Consider the following 19,963-nt stretch of genomic DNA (forward strand, 5'->3'; position numbering starts at 1 on the left):
TGCCTCTCCCCCTTTCCCCCACCATTTCCCCCCTTCTCCCCCTTGGTCCTCCGTCAAGTTCCTCCTAATCCTCCTATAAGTGCAAACATATGATATTTTTCCTTCTCTGCCTGACTTATTTCGCTCAGCATAACACCCTCAAGGCCCATCCATGTTGCTACACATGGCCAGATTTCATTCTTTCTCATTGCCATGTAGTATTCCATCGTATAGATAAACCACATCTTCTTGATCCATTCATCCGTTGATGGGCACTTAGGCTCTTTCCATGTTTTGGCTATTGAGAGTGCTGCTATGAACATTGGGGTCCATGTGCCCCTATGCATCAGCATTTCTGTATCCCTTGGGTAAATTCCTAGCAGTGCTATTGCTGGGTCATAGGGGAGTTCTGTTGTTAATTTTTTGAGGAACTTCCACACTGTTTTCCAGAGGGGCTGTACCTACACTGTTAGTAGGAATCTAAACACATTCTGAGAGATCGTGGAGTTCCATTTCCTAAGGGTAGGGGGAAGAAAACAAAACAAAGACAAAACTCAACATTTTCATTCTAGATCCTAGACTTTTGAGCTGTGCCCTGGGGGCCTGGACTCCTCATTTTGTGTTGGGAATTGCTGCCTTTTGGCTGGTGCTTTGGTGGAAGGAAAGCGTGTTCTTGCTCAGTTTGATTTTTTCAAAGAGAGCTTTTTTCCTTCCTTTCTGCCAAGACATGGTACTTATTTTGTTCCACCCTTCTTATTTGCAGAGTACACGGGTAGAGTTTGACCTGCCAGAATATTCTGTTCGTCGAAGATACCAGGATTTTGACTGGCTGAGGAACAAACTGGAGGAATCTCAGCCTACTCATCTCATTCCCGTAGGTACTAAGTCCTTACAGCTCGTTCCTCTCCTTCCCTGCATTGTCTTTCCTGAGGATGTTTACCCAGTCCTCTCCGCTTAAATTCCTGGCAGACTCTTTCTTACCTTTATACCACATTCTCCCACCAAACGTACGTGAGACGTTTTCATGGTTACTGTCTAATGTACCTCACGTTCGGGGTTTTGGATTCCAGTTCGCTCTCCTCATGCTGGTTTCTCAAGTAGGCTGGGGTAGATTTTCACTTTCATTATGACAGGTTTTTGAGGTCTGGAGAGCCCTAATTCTGATTTACTGCCTCTGAAAGACTGTCTGTTTTACCACCTTTCTAGACATATGTTCCTGAAGTTTGGAGGCTGCCACCAGGTGATGCCTTGCATGACAGCCAGCTGGGCTCTCATTAGACCAAGAATCTTGCACACCAGACATTCAACCCTAGTTTTTCATTTCAAAAACAGAACCCAGGCCACCTAACTCCATTTACTGCAGCAGCCTAATATTTATCCATTACACATTAGAAAAACAAAACAAAAAACAAAAACAGAACTAGAGCAAATAAAATTTCAAAGGCTAATTAAATCAACATACACATTGAGTACGTTTCTGACTACTTTTTTTTCCCCCAGTAGAAATAATAACCATTTAGACCCCAGATGTTTCTTGGGGCTTTGGGGACCTTAGCACAATTTGGGTCATAAAACTCTTTAGAGGGGCTTTATCTTTCAGTAAAAACCTTGGTTGAAGAACTTCATAGCACTGCCAGTTTCCATGCTACGAATGCACCTTCCAGCGCTTTCCCTCCATGCTTGGAAGAGGCTGAATATGTCGTGATAGAAATGACAGGGTTTGCCCGGGACTGCATTCTTTCTTGGGGAAAGAAGCTCATTTTTAAGCAGTTGGAACTGCTCCTTAAAACAGAATCATAATTTGGCAATATTAGCAGCTATGAATCATTTTTTTTCATAGACTTTTTAGCCGAGAACAGTTTTAGATTTCCAGAATTATTGCAAGGTCGTGTAGTGAATTCTCATAGAGCCCACACCTGCCTTGGCGTAGTGTTTTACATTAATGTAGCACATTTGTCACAATTAACGAACCAGTAAGGATTCATGATTATTGGCTAAAAGTCCTTCATTCAGATTTCCTCAATTCTGCCTAATGCCGTTTATCTGTTCCTGGATCCCATCTAGGTAGGATGACACCTTTTGTTTAGCTGTCCTAGCTCCTTAGGTTCTTCTCAGTTGTGATACTTTCCCAGGCTTTCCTTGTTTTCAGTGGCTTTGACCATACTCAACGCTGTCAGGCATTTTGTGGCATGTCCCTCACGCGAGATTTGTCTGATGTTTTCCTCATGATTAAACAAGGGTAATGTGTTTTGCTGGGGGCAGGGCAAGTGCCGTTTTCATCACATCCTACGAAAGGTAGGATACTAGCAACAATATTTATCACTGTTGATGTTAACCTTGATCACCTTATTTGATGTAGTGCTTGTCAGGTTTCTCTCCCGTTCCACGCTGTACTGCTTGGAAGGAAGCAGTTCTTTATGCTTAGCACCCACTGCGTGCCGGGCAGTTATGCTCCACCTGCTGGCAGCTAGCGTATTTGAAGTTTGGTTAGACAGCGACGACACCTGTTGGTAGCACTCATGCATCGACCCTGAAGCCAGAACTGACATGAAGATGGAAGTCTCCAGAATTGAGACTCTGGGGAATGATCCAGAGTATCTTTGAGTATGGCTTCCTATGGTCAAGGTAGAAGCAATGAGTAGGAAAGGACTCTAGAAGCAAATGGAGACATAAATGTATTCACAAATTCTTGGTACATGTTTGGGGTGGAGAGAGATATATAGGAAAGCATCACTAACTCAAACACGAAAGTCAAACTGGAAACAAACTCCTGTTTTCCCCTTTAGAAATCTTTCTGTAGCAACTTGACTAGGAGGTGTCTATCTGTTATCAGGCACTGACTTTGTGTTAGTCTTTTTACTAGGCCTGGTAAGTACCGTGGGGGAGGCCAGGGTTTTTAAGATGGACGAAGGGCCCCTGACTGGAAGGAAGGTTTGTTGTCAAATGGAGACCTGGTTAGACATGCAAGGTAACTATTGTTTATATGCTCATTTCTTTATCTAAAAAGCAGGTTTATTACGATATAACTCATACACCGTACAATTTACCCATTTAAAATATACAAGTCAGGGGCTTTTAGTATATTTAGTATTAGTATTTAGTATATTAGCATATCAACATTTTAGTATATTTAGTATACAGAGTTGTGCAGCCACCGGCACAGTCAGTTTTAGAACCTTTTCATCATCCCAGAAGAAACCTCCTTCCCCTTGCTTGTTGCTTCTAACCCTTTCTTTTCCAGTGCCTGGCAAACCACTAACCTTTCTGTGTCTATAAATTTGTCTATTCTGGACACTTCATATAAAGCAGAGTCATACAGTATCTAGTCTTTTGTGACTGGATTTTTTCACTCTACATACTGTTTTCAAGATTAATCCATGTTGAGGGACTTGTCAGGACTTCATTCCTTTTTGTTGTCAAAATAATATTACATCGTACAGATCTTACCACTTTTATCTACCTGCTCACATTTGATGGACGTTAGAGTTATTTCTGCTTATCAGCTGTTATGAGTAATGCGGCTGTGAACATTCATGCAGAGATTTTTGTGTGGTCTTATGTTCTCATTTTTCTTGAGTGTACACCTAGAAGTGTCATTTCTGAATCATATGTAACTGTATCTTTAATCTTGTGTGAAACTGCCAAGCTGTTTCCAAAGTGGCTGCGTCATTTTGCGTTCTCACCAGCAGGGTATGAGGGGTCCAGTTTCCTCACATCTTCATCCACACTGTTATTTTCTGCTTCTTTGATTATAACCATCCTAGTAGGTGTGCAGTGGTATCTCATTGTGGTTTCGATTTGCATTTCCCCGACAACTAATGACGTTGAATGTTTTCTATGTGCTTGTTGGCCATTGGTCGTCTTCCTTGGAGAAATATCTTTTCAGATCCTCTACCCGTTTTAAAATTGGGTTATCTTTCTGTTATGGAGTTATACTGGTTCTTTATCTATATACTGGTTATTATACTAGACACAAATCCCTTATTAGAGATAAAGATTTTGCAAAACGTTTTCTGATGAATGAGTTGTTTCTTAACTTCTTGTAAAACTTTTTTCATTTATTATTTATTTTTGAGAGAGAGGCAGACAGACAGAACACGAGCCCGGAAGGGGCAGAGAGAGAGGGAGACACAGAAAGCAAAGCAAGCTCCAGGCTAAGAGCTGTCAGCACAGAGCCCAATATGGGGCTTGAACTCACAAGCTGTGAGATCATGACCTGAGCTGAAGTCAGGAGCTTAACCGACTGAGACACCCAGGCGTCCCTCTGTTTACTTTCTTAATGGTGTCTTTTGGAAGTACAAAGTTTTTAATTTTGATGAAGACCAACTTATCTGTTTATTCTTTCATTGCTTGTGCTGAAAGGTGTCTTATCTAAGAAATGATCGCCTAATCCTAGGTCATGCAGGTTTACACCTGTGTTTTCTTCTAAAGTTTTTATATACTAAGATCTTTTCTATATGCTAAATGCTTCTAAAATTTTATATATTAAAAGGCATATAGCTCATACCTTTTAGTTTTTTATCCATTTTGAGTTCATTTTTGTACAGTAAGTTTTCATTTCTTTAACCACTGAGGCGGAATATCTTCCCATGACTTTATTGAATGTTGGCATTTCTTTTATGACTTGCCTCTTCATTTTCTGTTGTTTTTATTGGTTTATAAAAACTCCATATCTGCAAAGGAAGTTAAACTTCATTTCTGTGTATTTAAAAAACATTTGTTCTGGGGCACCTGGGTAGCTCTGTCAGTTAAGTGTCTGACTTCAGCTCAGGTTATGATCCTGCAGTTTGTGAGTTCGAGCCCCACATCGGGCTCTCGTGCACAGCCCACTTCAGATCCGCTGTCTCCCTGTCTCTCTGCTCCTCACCCTCTCTCTCTCAAAAATAAATAAACATTTTAAAAGTTTTATGAAAACATAAAGAAGTATTTGTTTTGATGTGAGATGGGAGGACCATACTCTTTTCAGGTGGTAAAAACCACTGTTGCGTTTTTCTGTTGTTCCCAAACCACTTACGAGTAATCATTCATCTTTATCAATAGCATTGGTGCATCAGACCAGATCATGTTGGACTGGTATGTTCTTAGGCTGCTTCCGATCCTTTGGTTCATCGATCTTTCTGGTCTGGTGCCCCTCCTACACTGTTTGAATTATAACTTTACAGAACATTTCAACATCTGGTTGTACAGGTCTCCAACTCTGCCTCCACCTGCCAGTATGCTTTGTTTTCAGAGCTCTTCTGTCTGTTTGCACACATTTTATTTTTCAAGGTGAACCTTAGGGTCTTTTGAATTAGTCAGAAAATTTGGGAGAATGAGTTTCTGGAGTGTGTGTGTGTGTGCGCGCGCGCATGCCAGTTTAATTCAGCTGCTGTTAAAAATGCGTGACAATTCCTGACCTTTCCGATTCTACTGCTGTCTTAGAAACATGGAGATCAAGTTCCCATTTTTCACTGGGCTTCATCAGAACTGTGTGCAGTTGTAAGTGAACAGCCAGCCAGCCTGTGGTTCTGGGGAGAGACCCGCATTCTTATATTTTCCTTTCCCCATTGGCTGTCCTGAGGCCTATTTCCAGCCCCTCTGGCTCTGAACTTGGCAGCTTCTGGGACTGCACTGGAGAAAGGCAGCCCTTTACTTCCTAGGCCAACCTTTCCTTTGCCTGAATAGAATAATCACAAGATAGTTGATATTGATTGACTTTTCTCTCCATTCAGTCTTTTCTGCTTTGTGTCTTTAACAAATTCTGGCCTGTTAACCATACTTTGATATTTTCTGGTGCAGCTTTTAAGTTTATTTATTTATTTATTTATTTTGAGAGAGAGAGAGAGAGAGCTCGTGCATGCACACAAGCGAGGGAGGGGCAGGGAGAGAAGGAGACAGAGAATCGCAAGTAAGATCTGCACCATCAGCACAAAGCCTGATGCAGGGCTTGAACTCACGAACTGTTAGATCATGTGAGCCAAAACCAAGGGTCTGCCTGCCGCTTAACCAACTGAGCCACCCAGGCACCCTCTCTATATTTTTCTTTTTCTTTTTTATTTTTTTTTAATGTTTTATTTATTTCTAGGAGAGAGAGAGAGACAGCGTGAGCAGGGGAGGGTCAGAGAGAGAGGGAGGCACAGACTCTGAAACAGGCTCGAACCCACGAACCGCGAGATCATGACCTAAGCGAAAGTTGGACGCTTAACCGACTAAGCCACACAGGCGCCCCTATATTTTTCTTTTTATATTGCTTTGTTGCTCTGTAATTTGAAAAGCAGAAATGTTCACATGTCCTCAAAAAGTCATTTTACACTTAGAATAGTGCTGGATGTGTCTGTGTGTCGTCTCGTAGTGACGACTCACTGTATTATCCAGTAGTCAGAGCCATAGGGAAGTCTTCATTGTGACATGGTTCTTGTTTTCTAATTTCATTTTTGGCTCAGAAGTTGGTTTTAACACTACTTCTTTTGCTAGGGACATAGCCAGTTATGACAACAGATATTTTTCATGATCTGACTGGTGCAGATAGATTTTAGAGATGCAGCACGGGCATTTAATAAACTCTTTAGTGTTTCATTGCGCTTGGAAATTTAACGTTTGCTTCAATTTTTGTGAAGGAAACTTTGCTGGATGGATGCATTTGTATTCATTATATACCCAGTTTGGTAGTGGTAAACTGGTAGGAATTAAGGAGAAGAAATTTATAAGGCAGCAGCTGTTTTTCTTAATATGAAATAATCAGTAAAAACTCTAACTTCATTTTCTAGTTGGTTCCTCTTTTTTTTTTGTACCGTTAAAAAGGCATGTACATGCTTTTAGCTTACCTAGTAGGTAAGTTAATAAGTAGTAGAACATTGGTTGAACTTTCAAGTACTTTAAATTAAACCCAGCTTGATGGTGGTCCTTCATGGGGGCAAGGTTTTTTATCTTAATGCTCTTTTATTTATTTGTTATTTTTCCTTAGGAGCAATGCTTTCTGTTTGTTCGAGAAGGACAGGACAATTAGTTTTCTGTCATGTAGGGGATGTGCCGCCAAATATTTGTTGAATTGAAATGTGCAATTAATTGCAAATTAATATTTGATGAAGAAGCAATTTAAAATGCTGACAAGAGGAAGTTGGACCATTTCAGGATTGAGCAATTGAAATCTTTGTCCAGATTTCACACTCAAAAATAGTAGCTTTCCGTGACAATCTACAGGAAGCATGCTTTTGTTTCACCGATTATAAAATACTATCCTATAAACTATTATGAAACATAATAAACATGAAAGCGCTTTACCAAAGTTTCAAGTGCTATGAAAATGTAAGTGTTTTATAAGATTAAACCTTGAAATATTTAATGGGTTATTGTAATGCTTTGTAAATAGGATTTTTTTGTAGGTTCTAACATATATGGGCATGTGTAGTTTTTAAAAAACATCTTCCTTATGGAAAATGTTAAATATACGAAAGCAGAGTGATTCAAGGCAACGCACCCTCATGTGCTCACAGCCAGTTTTAACATTTATCCCCAGTGGCCAATCTTATTTCACCTCTGTCCTTACCCACTCCCTCACACCCTTACCAGGTGAGTTTTGGGGGTTTTTTTTCTTAATGTGATTTAAACAACAGAAATTTATTACCTGATAGTTCTAGAGGTCAAAGTCCAAAATTGGTCTCAATAGTTTATTATCAAGGTGGCAGGGCCGCATTTCCTCTAGAAGCTCCAGGGAGGAGTTTGTTCCTTGCCCTTTCCGGCTTCTAGAGGCTTCCTACATCCCTTGGCTCAAGGTCCCTTCCCTCATCTTCAAAGCCAGCACCACAGCCTCTTCTCTGCCCTCTGACACTGCTTCCATCACCACAGCTTATTTTAAAAACTGAGGTAAAATTCATATAACATAAAATTCACTATTTTGTTTGTTTTTTAAACCTTTTTAAAAAATTTATTTATTTTGAGAGAGAGAAAGAGTGCACAAGCAGGGAGAGGGCAGAGAGAGAGGAAGAGAGAGAGAATCCCAAGCAGGCTCTACACCACCAGTGCAGAGCCGAATGTGGGACTCAAACCCAAGAACCACGAGACCATGACCTGAGCCAGAGTCAGCCACTTAACTGGCTGAGCCACCCAGTCACCACTTGTTTGTTTGTTTTAAAGTAGGTTCCACACCCACCAGAACTCAATGCAGGCTTGGAAGCCATGACCCCAAGATCAAGACATGAGCTAAGAACAAGAATTGGACACTTAACCGACTAAACCACCTAGGTGCCCATAAAATTCACCATTTGATTTATTTTTATTTATATATCTTTTTTTTTTAATTTTTAGAGAGAGAACACACATAAATGGAGGAGAGGGCAGAGGGAGAGAGAGACAGAATCCCAAGCAGACTCCATGCTCAGTGTGGAGCCTGAGGCGGGGCTCTATCCCATGGCCTCGGATCATGACCTGAGCTGAAATTTGGAGTTGGATGCTTAACTAACTGAGCCATTCTGGTGCCCTAAAAGTCACCATTTATTTTATGTATTTATTTTTTAATAGTTTATTGTCAAGTTGGTTTCTATATAACACCCAGTGCTCATCCCCCCAAATTCCCTCCTCCATGCCCATCACCCCCTTTTCTCCCCCCACCCCCATCAAAATGCCCTCAGTTTGTTCTCTGCATTCAAGAGTCTCTCATGGTTTGCCTTCCTCCCTCTCCCCACTATTTTTCCTCTTCTTCTCCCCCATGGTTGTCCTAATCCACCGGTAAGTGAAAACATATGGTATCTGTCCTTCTCTGCCAGACTTATTTTGCTCAGCATAACACCCTCAAGTTCCATCCATGTTGCTACACATGGCCAGATTTCATTCTTTCTCATTGCCATGTAGTATTCCTTTGTATAGATAAACCACATCTTCTTGATCCATTCGTCAGTTGATGGACATAAAAGTCACCATTTTAAAGTGTGCAACTCAGTGGCTTTTAGTGCATTCACAGTGTTTCACAGTCACCACCACCATCTAATTCCAGAATATTTTCACCACCCCCAGAAGAATGCCGTATGCATTAAGCAGTCACTTCTCATTCCCCCTTTCCCCAACCCAACTATTATGAATCATGCTCCTTGAACACTGACTGTACAGGGTTTTATTTGAACACTTGCTTTCAGTTATTTGGGCCGCTTACCAAGGAATAGAATTCTGGATCATATGCTAATTTTACATTTAATTTTTTGAGGAGCCACCAAGCTGTTTTCCACAGAGGCCGCACCATTTTACATTCTCACAAACCATGTATGAGGGTTCTAATTTCTTCACATACTTGCTTCCTTCCCCCGCCCCCTTTTATAGCCATTCTAGTGGGTTCGCAATGGTATACGTATCCCAGAGGGTTTTTTGGCCTAAGAGATATATGGAAGTTCCACCCTTTGGTCCACTTTCCTTTTGCCTTCTGTTTTCAGTGTTTACAAGGTCATAAAGATAGCTGGCATGTATATGCCATCTACCACGTGCTTGGGGCTCTGTCGAGCTCTTCACTTGTTCGATTACAGTCTATAGATGCACCTGATTCCATCAGCAACCCAGATTCCTCTGCACAAACAAGCCAGAAGGTAATTATAAAGGTGAGGCTGATTGTAAGTGTGTCCCCTTTCAGGCTTGAAATAGGAAGAAACAAATTTCTAAAGCCATGTACATCTGGGAATACTAATGGTTAGAAGGAAATTCTGTTTGCAGAAGGATTCACTCCAGGGTTCCCTTAAATAGCAGCTTCCCTGGTTCATTAAACATAAAGTTGAATGTACTAAATCCAAAGGATGAATAAGTATTTCAGGAGGGTATCTGCGGTGTTTAATGAAGCACACCTAGCCACTTATTTGTTCATTAGGCTTTCCTCCCAAGCCCTATTTGGCATAAGCAACCAGAGTGTGCTCAACAGGACTCATGAAATAAGAACAGAAAAATGCCCACTGGATTTGGTACTTAGAAAGTCATTAGTCATCTTTTAAAAAGCATTATCCAGGGGCACCTGGGTGGCTCCATTGATTAAGTGTCCAACTCCTGATGTTGGCTCAGGTCATGATCTCACAGTTCGTGAAATGGAGCCCCATGTTGGGCTCGGTGCTGCAATTACAGAGCCTGCTTGGGATTCTCTTTCTCCCCCTCTCTCTCTGCCATGCACACACACACTTTTTCTCTCTCAAAATAAATAAATGAACATTTTAAAAAAAGGAGTCAGCACTGGATGGAGATGAGGCAGAGAAATGTAGCATTGAAGGCAGAACCAAAGATAACTTTGTTTTGGGTGGAGGAAGGTTGGGGGTTGAGAAATCAGTGGAAGGAGTGGAAGTTAAGATAAATGCTTAGGGGTGCCTGGGCGGCTCAGTTGGTTGAGCATAGGACTCTTGATTACCACTCCGGCCATGATCTCATGGTTCATGGGTTCGAGCCCTGCCTCAGGCTCTGTGCTGAACATGGAGCCTGCTTAAGATTCTCTCTCTTTCTCCCTCTGCCCCTCTCCCCTGCTTGTACACACATACACTCTCTCTCAAATTAAAAAGAGATTAAAAAAAGAGAGAGAGAAAAACGATTCTTTCAAAAAGGTTGAATGACCCCTGAAGGAGAGTGGAGAAGATATAAGATTAAGGCATAGGTGGGTTTATTATTTGGGGTAGAAAGAGAACCAACCATATTTTTGTAGACTCGGGAACAGAGCCAGATAAGGAGAAAACGTTGAAGGTACAGGGAAGAGAAGGTATAATTAATTGATGACAACACAAGCATGATCGTGAAGTAATGGGTCAGAGACACAGGTGGAATAGTTAGCTTTATGGTGAGTTGGGGAGGTGTGTTGCCCACAGGGACCTGACAAATGGACGTGAGGTGGCTATCTGTAGAGGAAGCAACATGGTTAGGGAATGTTTATGTGATGCCCTTAACACCTGGTTCCTTCTTCAGAGAGATGGTAATCTGCTTAGCATGAAAGGTTGGGTGTTGAGTGTAGGGTTTAAGGACAATGGCCGTCTAAGGGAATGGGGGAAGAATGGATCAGAACAAGGAAGTTAACCTAAAGAACAACCATGCCCTATTAAGACAGATTCCCCTGTGCTTTTGGCTGGACCAGCACACTGGCCTGGATGGTCTGTGCATCTGACCCAGTCCTGCGTTTCTAATATTCTCCCCAGGCATAAGCTCCACTGGGAGTCCTACTTGGACATCTTACCTCCGTGTAGCTCTGTAATTTTATCCCTGACTTGACTCCCCTCTCTTTCTTCATTTCCAAACCTTTCCACTGTGCTCTCTAGAACTCCTGCTCTGATAAAAAGAAACCTCTCAGTTCATAACCTCTTCTCTGCATCAGACTCCCACCATCTCAAGATTTAACTAAAGACGGCTGCCTCTGGAGATTAGCACGATCTGAAGCTGCTGCCACTCCGTCAAGAAAGGAACACCCCCCACGGTTATTGGTGTTCACACTGCAGCAGGAATGGTGTGAAGCATTTTCAGCCTCGTAGCTAATTTAATTCTCATAACAACACCAAGAGGCTGGCACTATTGCTTGCCTTTTTTTTTTTTTTTTTTTTTTAAACAAACAAAGTAGAGATGCCTGGGTGGCTTAGTCGGTTAAGCGTCCGACTTTCGCTTAGGTCATGATCTCGCGGTTCGTGGGTTCGAGCCCCACGTCGGGCTCTGTGCTGACTGCCAGCTCAGAGCCTGGGGCCTGTTTCAGAGTCTGTGACTCCCTCTCTCTCTGACCCTCCCCTGCTCACGCTGTCTCTCTCTCTTTCCTAGAAATAATAAAACATTTTAAAAAAGTATATTAAAACAAACAAAAAAGCTGAGGTACCATGAGATTATAGAACTTGACCGAAGTCAGACAGCTTGGCAGAGGAGGAATGTGAATCCAAGAGGCATGGGACCACAGTCTTTATTCTGGAGTTTAATCATACGGACTCTCCAAAGCTCTTCCAAATTGAGGCTGTTGGATCCCCCACACCTCACGTGCTGCTTTCTAGGGGTGTTTCCCACTCCACCTACCTTAGGATTCCACTGCTATGGGTTGGCGAAGTCCTGTGTCTGTTTTTGTGTGTATGTGTGTGAACTTGAGGATTTATTTATTTTTAAAGTTTATTTATTTGTTGTGAGAGAGAGGGAGAGAGAGAATCCCACGCAGGCTCCACGCTGTCAGTGCAGAGCCTGACATGGGGGCTCGAACTCAATAACCAAGAGATCATGACCTGAGCCGAGACCAAGAGTCAGATGCTTAACTGACTGCACCACCAGATGCCCGAGGGTTTATAACTTAAAAGGATAAAAAGCCTCTTTATGGCCAGAATATGGGGCTGAAGGAGGTTGTGGGACGCAAATGCTTATTCCAGTTTTTCCACATCCTCATCAACACTAGTCTTTTCTTTGTTTTGCTGTTTTTCCTTTCTTTCCTCCCTTATGATGACCATTCTCAGGGGTGCGAAGTGATATCTCACTGGTTTTGATTTGTATCTCCCTAATGACTAACGATGTGAACATCTTTTCAAGTCCTTGTTGGCCATTTTGTAGATCTCCTTTGAAAAAATATCTAACCAGGCAGAGAAGGACAAATATCATATGTTTGCCCGTATAGGAGGATGAGGAGGAACTTAACGGAGGACCAAGGGGGAGAAGAAGGGGCGGAAATGGTGGGGGAAAGTGAGAGAGGCAAACCATGAGAGACTCTTGAATGCTGAGAACAAACTGAGGGCTGATGGGGTGGGGGGAGGGGAAGGGGGGTGATGGGCATGGAGGAGGGCCCTTGTGGGGATGAGCACTGGGTGTTATATGGAAACCAACTTGACAATAAACTATTTTAAAAAAAAAGAAAGAAAGAAAAAATATCTACCGATCATTTGCCCAGTTTTTAATGTAAATGTTCTTTTAATATTTCATATTAAACCAAGCATTTTCAAATTGCACACTAGCAGATATGCTGTCTTCATGGGGTGGCAGTAATGAGGAAGGCCTTTTAATCAAGCATTTATTCAAGCTACTATGGAAATAGGTCAGAGCTCAAAGATCCTTCAGTAGCCAGGTAGGTTTCAATTGCCCACAATATTGGCTCAAAGTAAATATTACAGAAATTTGTTTGAGTAAGACCAGAGGAAATTACATTTTTAAGAACTTTTGAGCATACACCTACTCAAAAGATTGGCTTAGAAAAGGTATTTATTTTAGCTACAAGGGTTTGCCTAATGTACTTGTTTTCACATTCACCAAGTTCTTTTACCTCTTGAACTAGGAGTAAAATCGTGATATATTTAATTAAAATATTTAAATACATTTAAATATTTTTTTGTGTGATTGCTGTTGTCTGCCTTCTCTCCTCAGACCATGTTTCTGGCCCTAACTTTCTCGTCATACCACCTGTATGTTAAGCAATGTCTCAATAGCTGTACTATTGGATTCATGATCATCCTAGTGCAAAGGCCATGCTAATAACCTCTGGTTACACTGTTCCAATTTTAGGGTATGTGCTGCCACAGTGAGCCCTCTTGGATTTACTGGATAAACATGGGCTGACTGGCTGCTGTATTCCAGAGGCTATCCTCTAACATTTTACTTCTTGAGTTCTAGTTGTGATTTCCTCCATCTCTGAATTTCAGAAATGTTTTTATTGATGCCTGCATAAAGAGCCAGCCGAATAAGGAGTATGTTCTTGGACAGATGAGTCCTAGGAATTATTTGCTAGCCCGTGGTTTTTCTTTCCACTGTCTTATCAGTTACTCTGAATATGTTTCTCCCTGTCTTCACAGCCGCTTCCTGAGAAGTTTGTGGTGAAGGGTGTTGTAGATCGTTTTTCAGAAGAGTTTGTGGAGACCAGAAGAAAAGCATTGGATAAATTCCTGAAAAGAATTACAGATCATCCTGTGCTCTCTTTCAATGAACACTTTAATGTTTTCCTTACTGCTAAGGTAAGAACAGAATTTTTCATATTCCTCCCCCAAATTAGCATTCTTCGGGCTCTTTTTTTACCTTAAGTTTATTTATTTATGTTGAGAAAGAGAGTGAGCATGCACAAATGAGGGAGGGGCAGAGGGAAAAGGGGAGAGAGAATCCCAAGCAGGCTCAGTGCCATCAGCATAGAACCTGAAGCAGGTTTTGAACTCAAGAACCTGAGATCATGACCTGAGCCAAAGTCAAGAGTCAGATGCTTAACTCACTGAGTCTCCCAGGTGCCCCTCTTTGGACTCTTTCTTAAGAGCTGTTTGCTCTCTCACAAACCACCTTCAGGAATGGCCCGCTATAGTGGATGTCGTCAAATTCCTCTGTTTTTTTTGGTGTCCATTTGTATCATCCTGGTTTCCATGTTAGAATTCAGGAGAAACACCCCCACTGCAGCAGAGAGGAGGTATTTTCACTTGCCAAAAGCAGAGACGAGTGTTTCCTTGAATTCTTCTTGGCATTTCAATAGGTGAGACCATTCCGACCAACAAGTGGGTCCTGAGGGAAAGAACATCTAATGAGTGTTTGATAAGGATGTTCTTCCCAAGAACCCTGTAAGAGGTTACTCTCACCTCACTCTACCGATGAAGAAGTGGGCCATTCAGCTGGCATCGTTTGGATTTGCATTGGGTCTTTAAGGCCCCAGAGGCCACCCTTCTGCTCTGTATCAGACTGCCTGACAGAGGCTAGTTCAGTGTTGCTTGCCCGCAGCCAAATTCCTACTGGGTGGGCATTTTCCAAGCATTTGCCAGAGAAACATTTGGGTCCCACCCAGTTGCCAGATTCTGTGTGTTCACACCCAGGTTGGTCATTCGCCGGTGTCTCTGCACTTCCTGTTGGCAGAACAGCAGGAAGTGTGACGCACTCTGCCCTCAATGTCTGCAGGAAAGGGGTCTCAGGCTCAGACTCTCGTGCCAGCTCCTCGTGGCCCCATCTGTTTACTTTCGTGAATCATGTTCCCAAACTCGGGCTGCAGGGAGTTTGTTTTATGTTGGCAAGGGTGTTGAGGCTCCGGAACTTGCCAGTTTTCTTTCTCAAAATGGCATAATTGAGAAATATTTACAGATAACATCAGGTGATGTTAAAGATTTTAGAGAGGGTGCCATTCTCCAGACAATGGAAACCACATGGCAAAGTCCTTTCGTATTTTTTTTAAAACTACAATTGACATTTTTTCACTTCACTGATGACATTCCCGTTCATCTTCTGTTTTTTCCTAGAGGATTGTCCCCCACCCCGTCCCCTCCATCAAACCTGTGTTCTGTTTCTAAATAAGTATTTCCTGGTGAACAGATCCTCAAATATAGTTCTTTCAGCTCATATGCAGAGTGAAATCCATCCTGTTCTGCACATGTGCAGTCAGTGCCTCATCCACGTATCAGGCAGGAGTTGGTCTTGGCCATCTTTCCTGAACAGAGAGACAAAAGGAGAGAATGTGTGGACCCTGGGTCATTAGGAATCTATGTGAAAAATAAAGTGGAAAGGGGTGTGTGTGTGTGTGTGTGTGTGTGTGTGTGTGTGGTATTCAGTATGTAAGGTGATATAAAAAAAAAAAGGTCCTTCAGTGTCTTAATCAAACTCCAGCTTCACGTGGGCAAATGCAGGGGTGTTTGCTCTAAAACAGAAGTTCTAGCCCCCATTCAGTTCTACTTGCTGAACTAAATGTACCAAATACCGCCATCTTTTCTTTTTTTTCTATTGTAAAATACATCTGAAATTTACCATCCTAACCGTTTTTTAAAAATGCACATTTCCATAGCATTAAGTATATTCATACACTTGCACGACTGATCTCTGCAACGTTTTCATCTCAGGAGCCTGAACCAGTGTACTGTACTGTGCAATGTGGTGCCACAGTGACTTCCCGCTTCCTGTCCCCTTGTCCCCACCTTTTAACACACCTTTAGTACCTTGGTCTTGATTTTTCTTTTGTTTTATAATTTATTGTCAAATCAGCTAACACGCGTTGTGTACAGCATGCTCTTGGTTTCAGGGGCAGATTCGTGTGACTCATCACTTACATCCAACACCCAGTGCTCAACCCAGCAAGTGCCCTCATCCCTTGGTCTTATTTAACTCAAGCGAGCCCTTTACATGTTCTGCCACAGTGAAGGAAGAGGCATTCCTCTTTCTTGGGATGACCCGAACTTGTCACAAACCAGAAGTGTCATCACCAAGAATCCAGTCATGCTCGGGGTGGGAGGTGGGGGGTCGCTTGGTATCAATCATGTTCAAATCAGTATTTTTCATCTTTGGCAGAATGTGTGCAGCAGTCAGATAGGTGCTGCTGAATAACTGCATTCAATATATTCATTAACTCCATTAACTGAGGGTTCTCATTTAAGCCTCTGCTTGAAATAGAGCTTCTGCAATCCAGCGAGCCCATTCGGGTCTAGCCTGAGTCCAAAAATTATTGTCTGTGGAAGCAATGCCAAGAACTGCCAGGCTTCAGTTACGATCTTGTGGAAACCTGGTGTCTGTGGGGATGTTTTCCGTGTAGATAAGAGTATGTGAGGTTGGAAGGGGAGTGAATCCTGGCCGTGGGAGCGATTGAGCCCCTCGAGTTTGTTTGTTAACGTGCCGTCCTTAGGACCTGAACGCCTATAAGAAGCAGGGGATGGCACTGCTGTCTAGAGTGGGCGAGTCCGTCAAGCAGGTCACCGGAGGCTACAAGCTGAGGAGTCGACCCCTGGAGTTCGCAGCCATCGGCGACTACTTAGACACCTTTGCGCTCAAACTGGGAACCATCGATCGAATAGCCCAGCGGATCATCAAAGAAGAAATAGGTGAGCCCTCTGTCGAGATCTTGGTCGTGCCCAGGGTGCGTGTGGGCACTTATAAGTGCGCAGCAGACTCAAACTGCAGAAATGCTGGCATGACAGAACGAGGCCGCACTGCACTTACAAAGCTAGTAAGTAAATACGAGGAGGGGAGGAGGTCGTGGTAACCGGAGTATAGTTTTGTGCTCCATCCTCTGCCCTGCTCCTCCGCCTTGCTTTCCTCGTGGCAAACAGCCACTTCTGAGCTTCCAGACTTTTCCACTGCTCTCTCTTGTCTCTTCATTTTAGCTTTAAAAATGGAGACATTGACTCAACTTCCCTTCATTCAAAGGAATGATACTTGAAAAAGCAAAACTTTGGTACCTTTTCTGGCAGAAAGATGGTTCAGAGGGATAGCCTCGAGACCTGTGTTTGCCAAAGCTACGGTCCTCATGAGCCTTCAACTTGAAATGGACTCACCTGCCCCACCCCTGCTTCATTTCAAACCCACTCTCCCTGACCTGGGGACTTGACAGAACTTTCCTTAACCTTCTGAGTTGTTGCCACCACGTTGTCCCCAGCTCTCTTGGGTCACCTGCTTCTCTATATCCCAGAATGTTAGAGCCTCTTGTCTTTTCACACGCGTGGTGGCCAGAGAGACCAGAGTGGTGTTAACAATCATGCTGGTTAACTTCAGATTCCGAGACCTGAAATACATTGAAAAGAATTCTCCAGCAGTAGCCATCTGCTGGTTACTAAAAAATGGCAACAACATTTTGCTGTAAAGGCAAGAACCCTGGTGACAAATGATGAGGGGAGGTTTTCTTTCTGAACGGAGATAAATCAACATTTCCCCTTGTTCCCTGTGCTTTCATTCTTCTCTGCCCACCAATGGTGTCATGGGGGGCCTGTGGGTGCCAGAGATAGCTTTTGGTACCATCCTCATCTAAGGAGCAGGTGGAATAAATTCTGACGGGACCAAGGTGTTGGGATGAACTCTGAATGAGAGTAATTCTGCCTATGTAAGACCACGTCCATATCAAAATACTGCCTAAAATCCCATTACTTTTCCGTTGTGACTGTTTTTTCTTTCCTTTAAAAACATCCTTCTAAACTATGTGAAACTTTGTCCCCATTGCTGCTAAAAATCCTTCTCCATTGTATGAGTAGGTGAGTGGTTATTTATGAAGATAGTTGGTGGATGTAGCTCCTACCACTTCCCCCAGAAGGCATTGTGGTCCCCAGTATCCACAGGCATGGCATTCCCATTGTGGGGTAAAGTCAGGTGATGCTATGATGTTAGCTTCTAAGATGGGGTTTTAGAGATTAAAAAAAACTGTAAACAATGTTGTATTCAAAGGGGAGCACACTCAGGTAAGTGAATGGCCAGGGAAAGATATCTTACTATATAGAGCTCTCGTTACGGAGTCAGTAACACCAGTAATACCGGTGACCGTCTTAATTACCTGCCAAGGCCTAATTAGTTTCTCTGTCCCCTTCAGAGTACCTTGTAGAGCTGAGAGAATATGGGCCTGTGTACTCCACGTGGAGTGCGTTAGAAGGGGAGCTTGCTGAGCCTCTGGAGGGTGTGTCCGCCTGCATTGGCCACTGCTCCACAGCCTTGGAAGAGCTGACAGACGACATGACGGAAGACTTTCTACCTGTGCTCAGGGAATATATTTTATACTCTGACTCCATGAAGGTAAGCTTGCTCACTTCTCGTGCACATAAGTAAGCTCCTCGTTGTAGTCATTTTCAAAAAGTAATTATTGCCTTTTTACACGTGGCATAGGTTTCCTTCTTCATAGGTGGGCGGGATCACACATATGGACTGGCATATAAATAGAACACATGGCAAACCAAGTATGTGAATTAAATGAAGAAAAAGAGTGTGGAAGAAACTCTTAATGTTCTCTGAGAGTTCATGGAGGTATAACATTGACTAAATAAGAAATTGAAAAAGAATAATTGGATAATTAGAGCCCTTAGAAATTAAAATCTGATTTGCTGAGAGGAAATTGAGGAGTAAAGTCGAAAAGTGAGGTTGAGGAAATCTTAGAAAGTAAAGTAAGGAGGGGCGCCTGGGTGGCTTAGTCGGTTAAGTGTCCGACTTTCGCTTAGGTCATGATCTCGCAGTTCATGGGTTCGAGCCCCGCGTCGGGCTCTGTGCTGACTGCCAGCTCAGAGCCTGGAGCCTGTTTCAGCCTGTGACTCCCTCTCTCTCTGACCCTCCCCTGCTCACGCTGTCTCTCTCTCTCTCTCTCCTAAAAATAAATAAAACATTAAAAAAAAATTAAAAAAAAAAAGTAAAGTAAGGAAACCAAGTAGTTGGAAAGTAGAACAAAAATGTGAAAATACTGAAAATGTGAAAGAATAAGAGACATTGAGGATTGATCTCAAAGGTTCAACACTTATCTGAGAAGAGTTCCTAACTGAGAGAACAGAGGAGGCTGGTTATTATGAAAAGAAATTATGAAAGAAATAATACAAGAAAATCTTCCAAAGCTGAAGGATGTGAGTTTTCATATTAAAAGGACATGCTGGGGTACCTGGGTGGCTTAGTCAGTTGGGCGTCCAACTTCGGTTCAGGTCATGATCTCACGGTGCATGGATTCATGCCCTGCATCAGGCTCTGTGCTGACAGCTGGCTCAGAGCCTGGAGCCTGCTTCAGATTCTGTATCTCCCTCTCTCTCTGACCCTCCCCTGCTCACTCTGTCTCTCTCAGAAATAAATAAAACTTAAAAAAAAAAAAAAAGAGGACATGCTGATTGCCCAGAAAAAGGAATGAAAAAAGAGCCAACCCACAGCACATCACTGTAAAATTTTAGAACAAACGTTATAAGATTTTAAAAGCTTTTAAAGAAAAAGGGAGAGGAAGGTAATGTACAAATGGAATAAGAATCAGAATAGCTTTGATCTAATTGCAAGGGACAAGAAAAGACAGAGGAGCTGTGAAGACAGTGATTTCCAGCCTCAGATTCTACATGCAGAATCAGGATGGGGTCAGATGCTTTAATGCCCACCCTGGTAACTACCCCAACCTGTAATTAACCCAGTTTGAGAGCACAGCTACAGGGACCCCTGCAGTGTGGCATCAGTTAGACAAAAGGGTCAGGCTTCCTAACCAACAGAAAAGGACACGTTGCTCTGTGTTGAACATCCCAAGTAGCCCCCTACCTCCTTCCCAGTGGAGATCCTTGATTTATTGATCTGTCTTTAAGGCAGATCTGGGACATCCCTTTAAGAGAGGATTGACAAGAATCTCTTGAGAGAAACTTATCAGGCAACTTTGGGTTGTAAAAATGGAAACCTA

General features: G+C 42.6%; 1 protein-coding gene across 10 annotated transcripts in view; it reads left to right on the forward strand.

The window, feature by feature from the left end:
- SNX30 (sorting nexin family member 30) overlaps nt 1–19,963 on the forward strand; it is a 129,193-nt gene that overhangs the window by 62,031 nt on the left and 47,199 nt on the right. For all 10 annotated transcript variants that reach the window (XR_005529696.1, XR_005529698.1, XM_039239388.1 and 7 more), the window contains 4 exons: nt 743–853; nt 13,701–13,859; nt 16,481–16,676; nt 18,152–18,351. Coding sequence is in view for 8 of the 10 variants with exons in the window: in XM_039239388.1 (XP_039095319.1) it covers nt 743–853; nt 13,701–13,859; nt 16,481–16,676; nt 18,152–18,351 (666 nt within the window). In the remaining 2 variants the exon portion in view is untranslated. The remainder of the gene's footprint in view (nt 1–742; nt 854–13,700; nt 13,860–16,480; nt 16,677–18,151; nt 18,352–19,963) is intronic.

This window comes from Hyaena hyaena, unplaced genomic scaffold, assembly GCF_003009895.1.
Source record: "Hyaena hyaena isolate Hyena2069 unplaced genomic scaffold, ASM300989v1 scaffold_6, whole genome shotgun sequence".
NCBI lineage: Eukaryota > Metazoa > Chordata > Mammalia > Carnivora > Hyaenidae > Hyaena > Hyaena hyaena.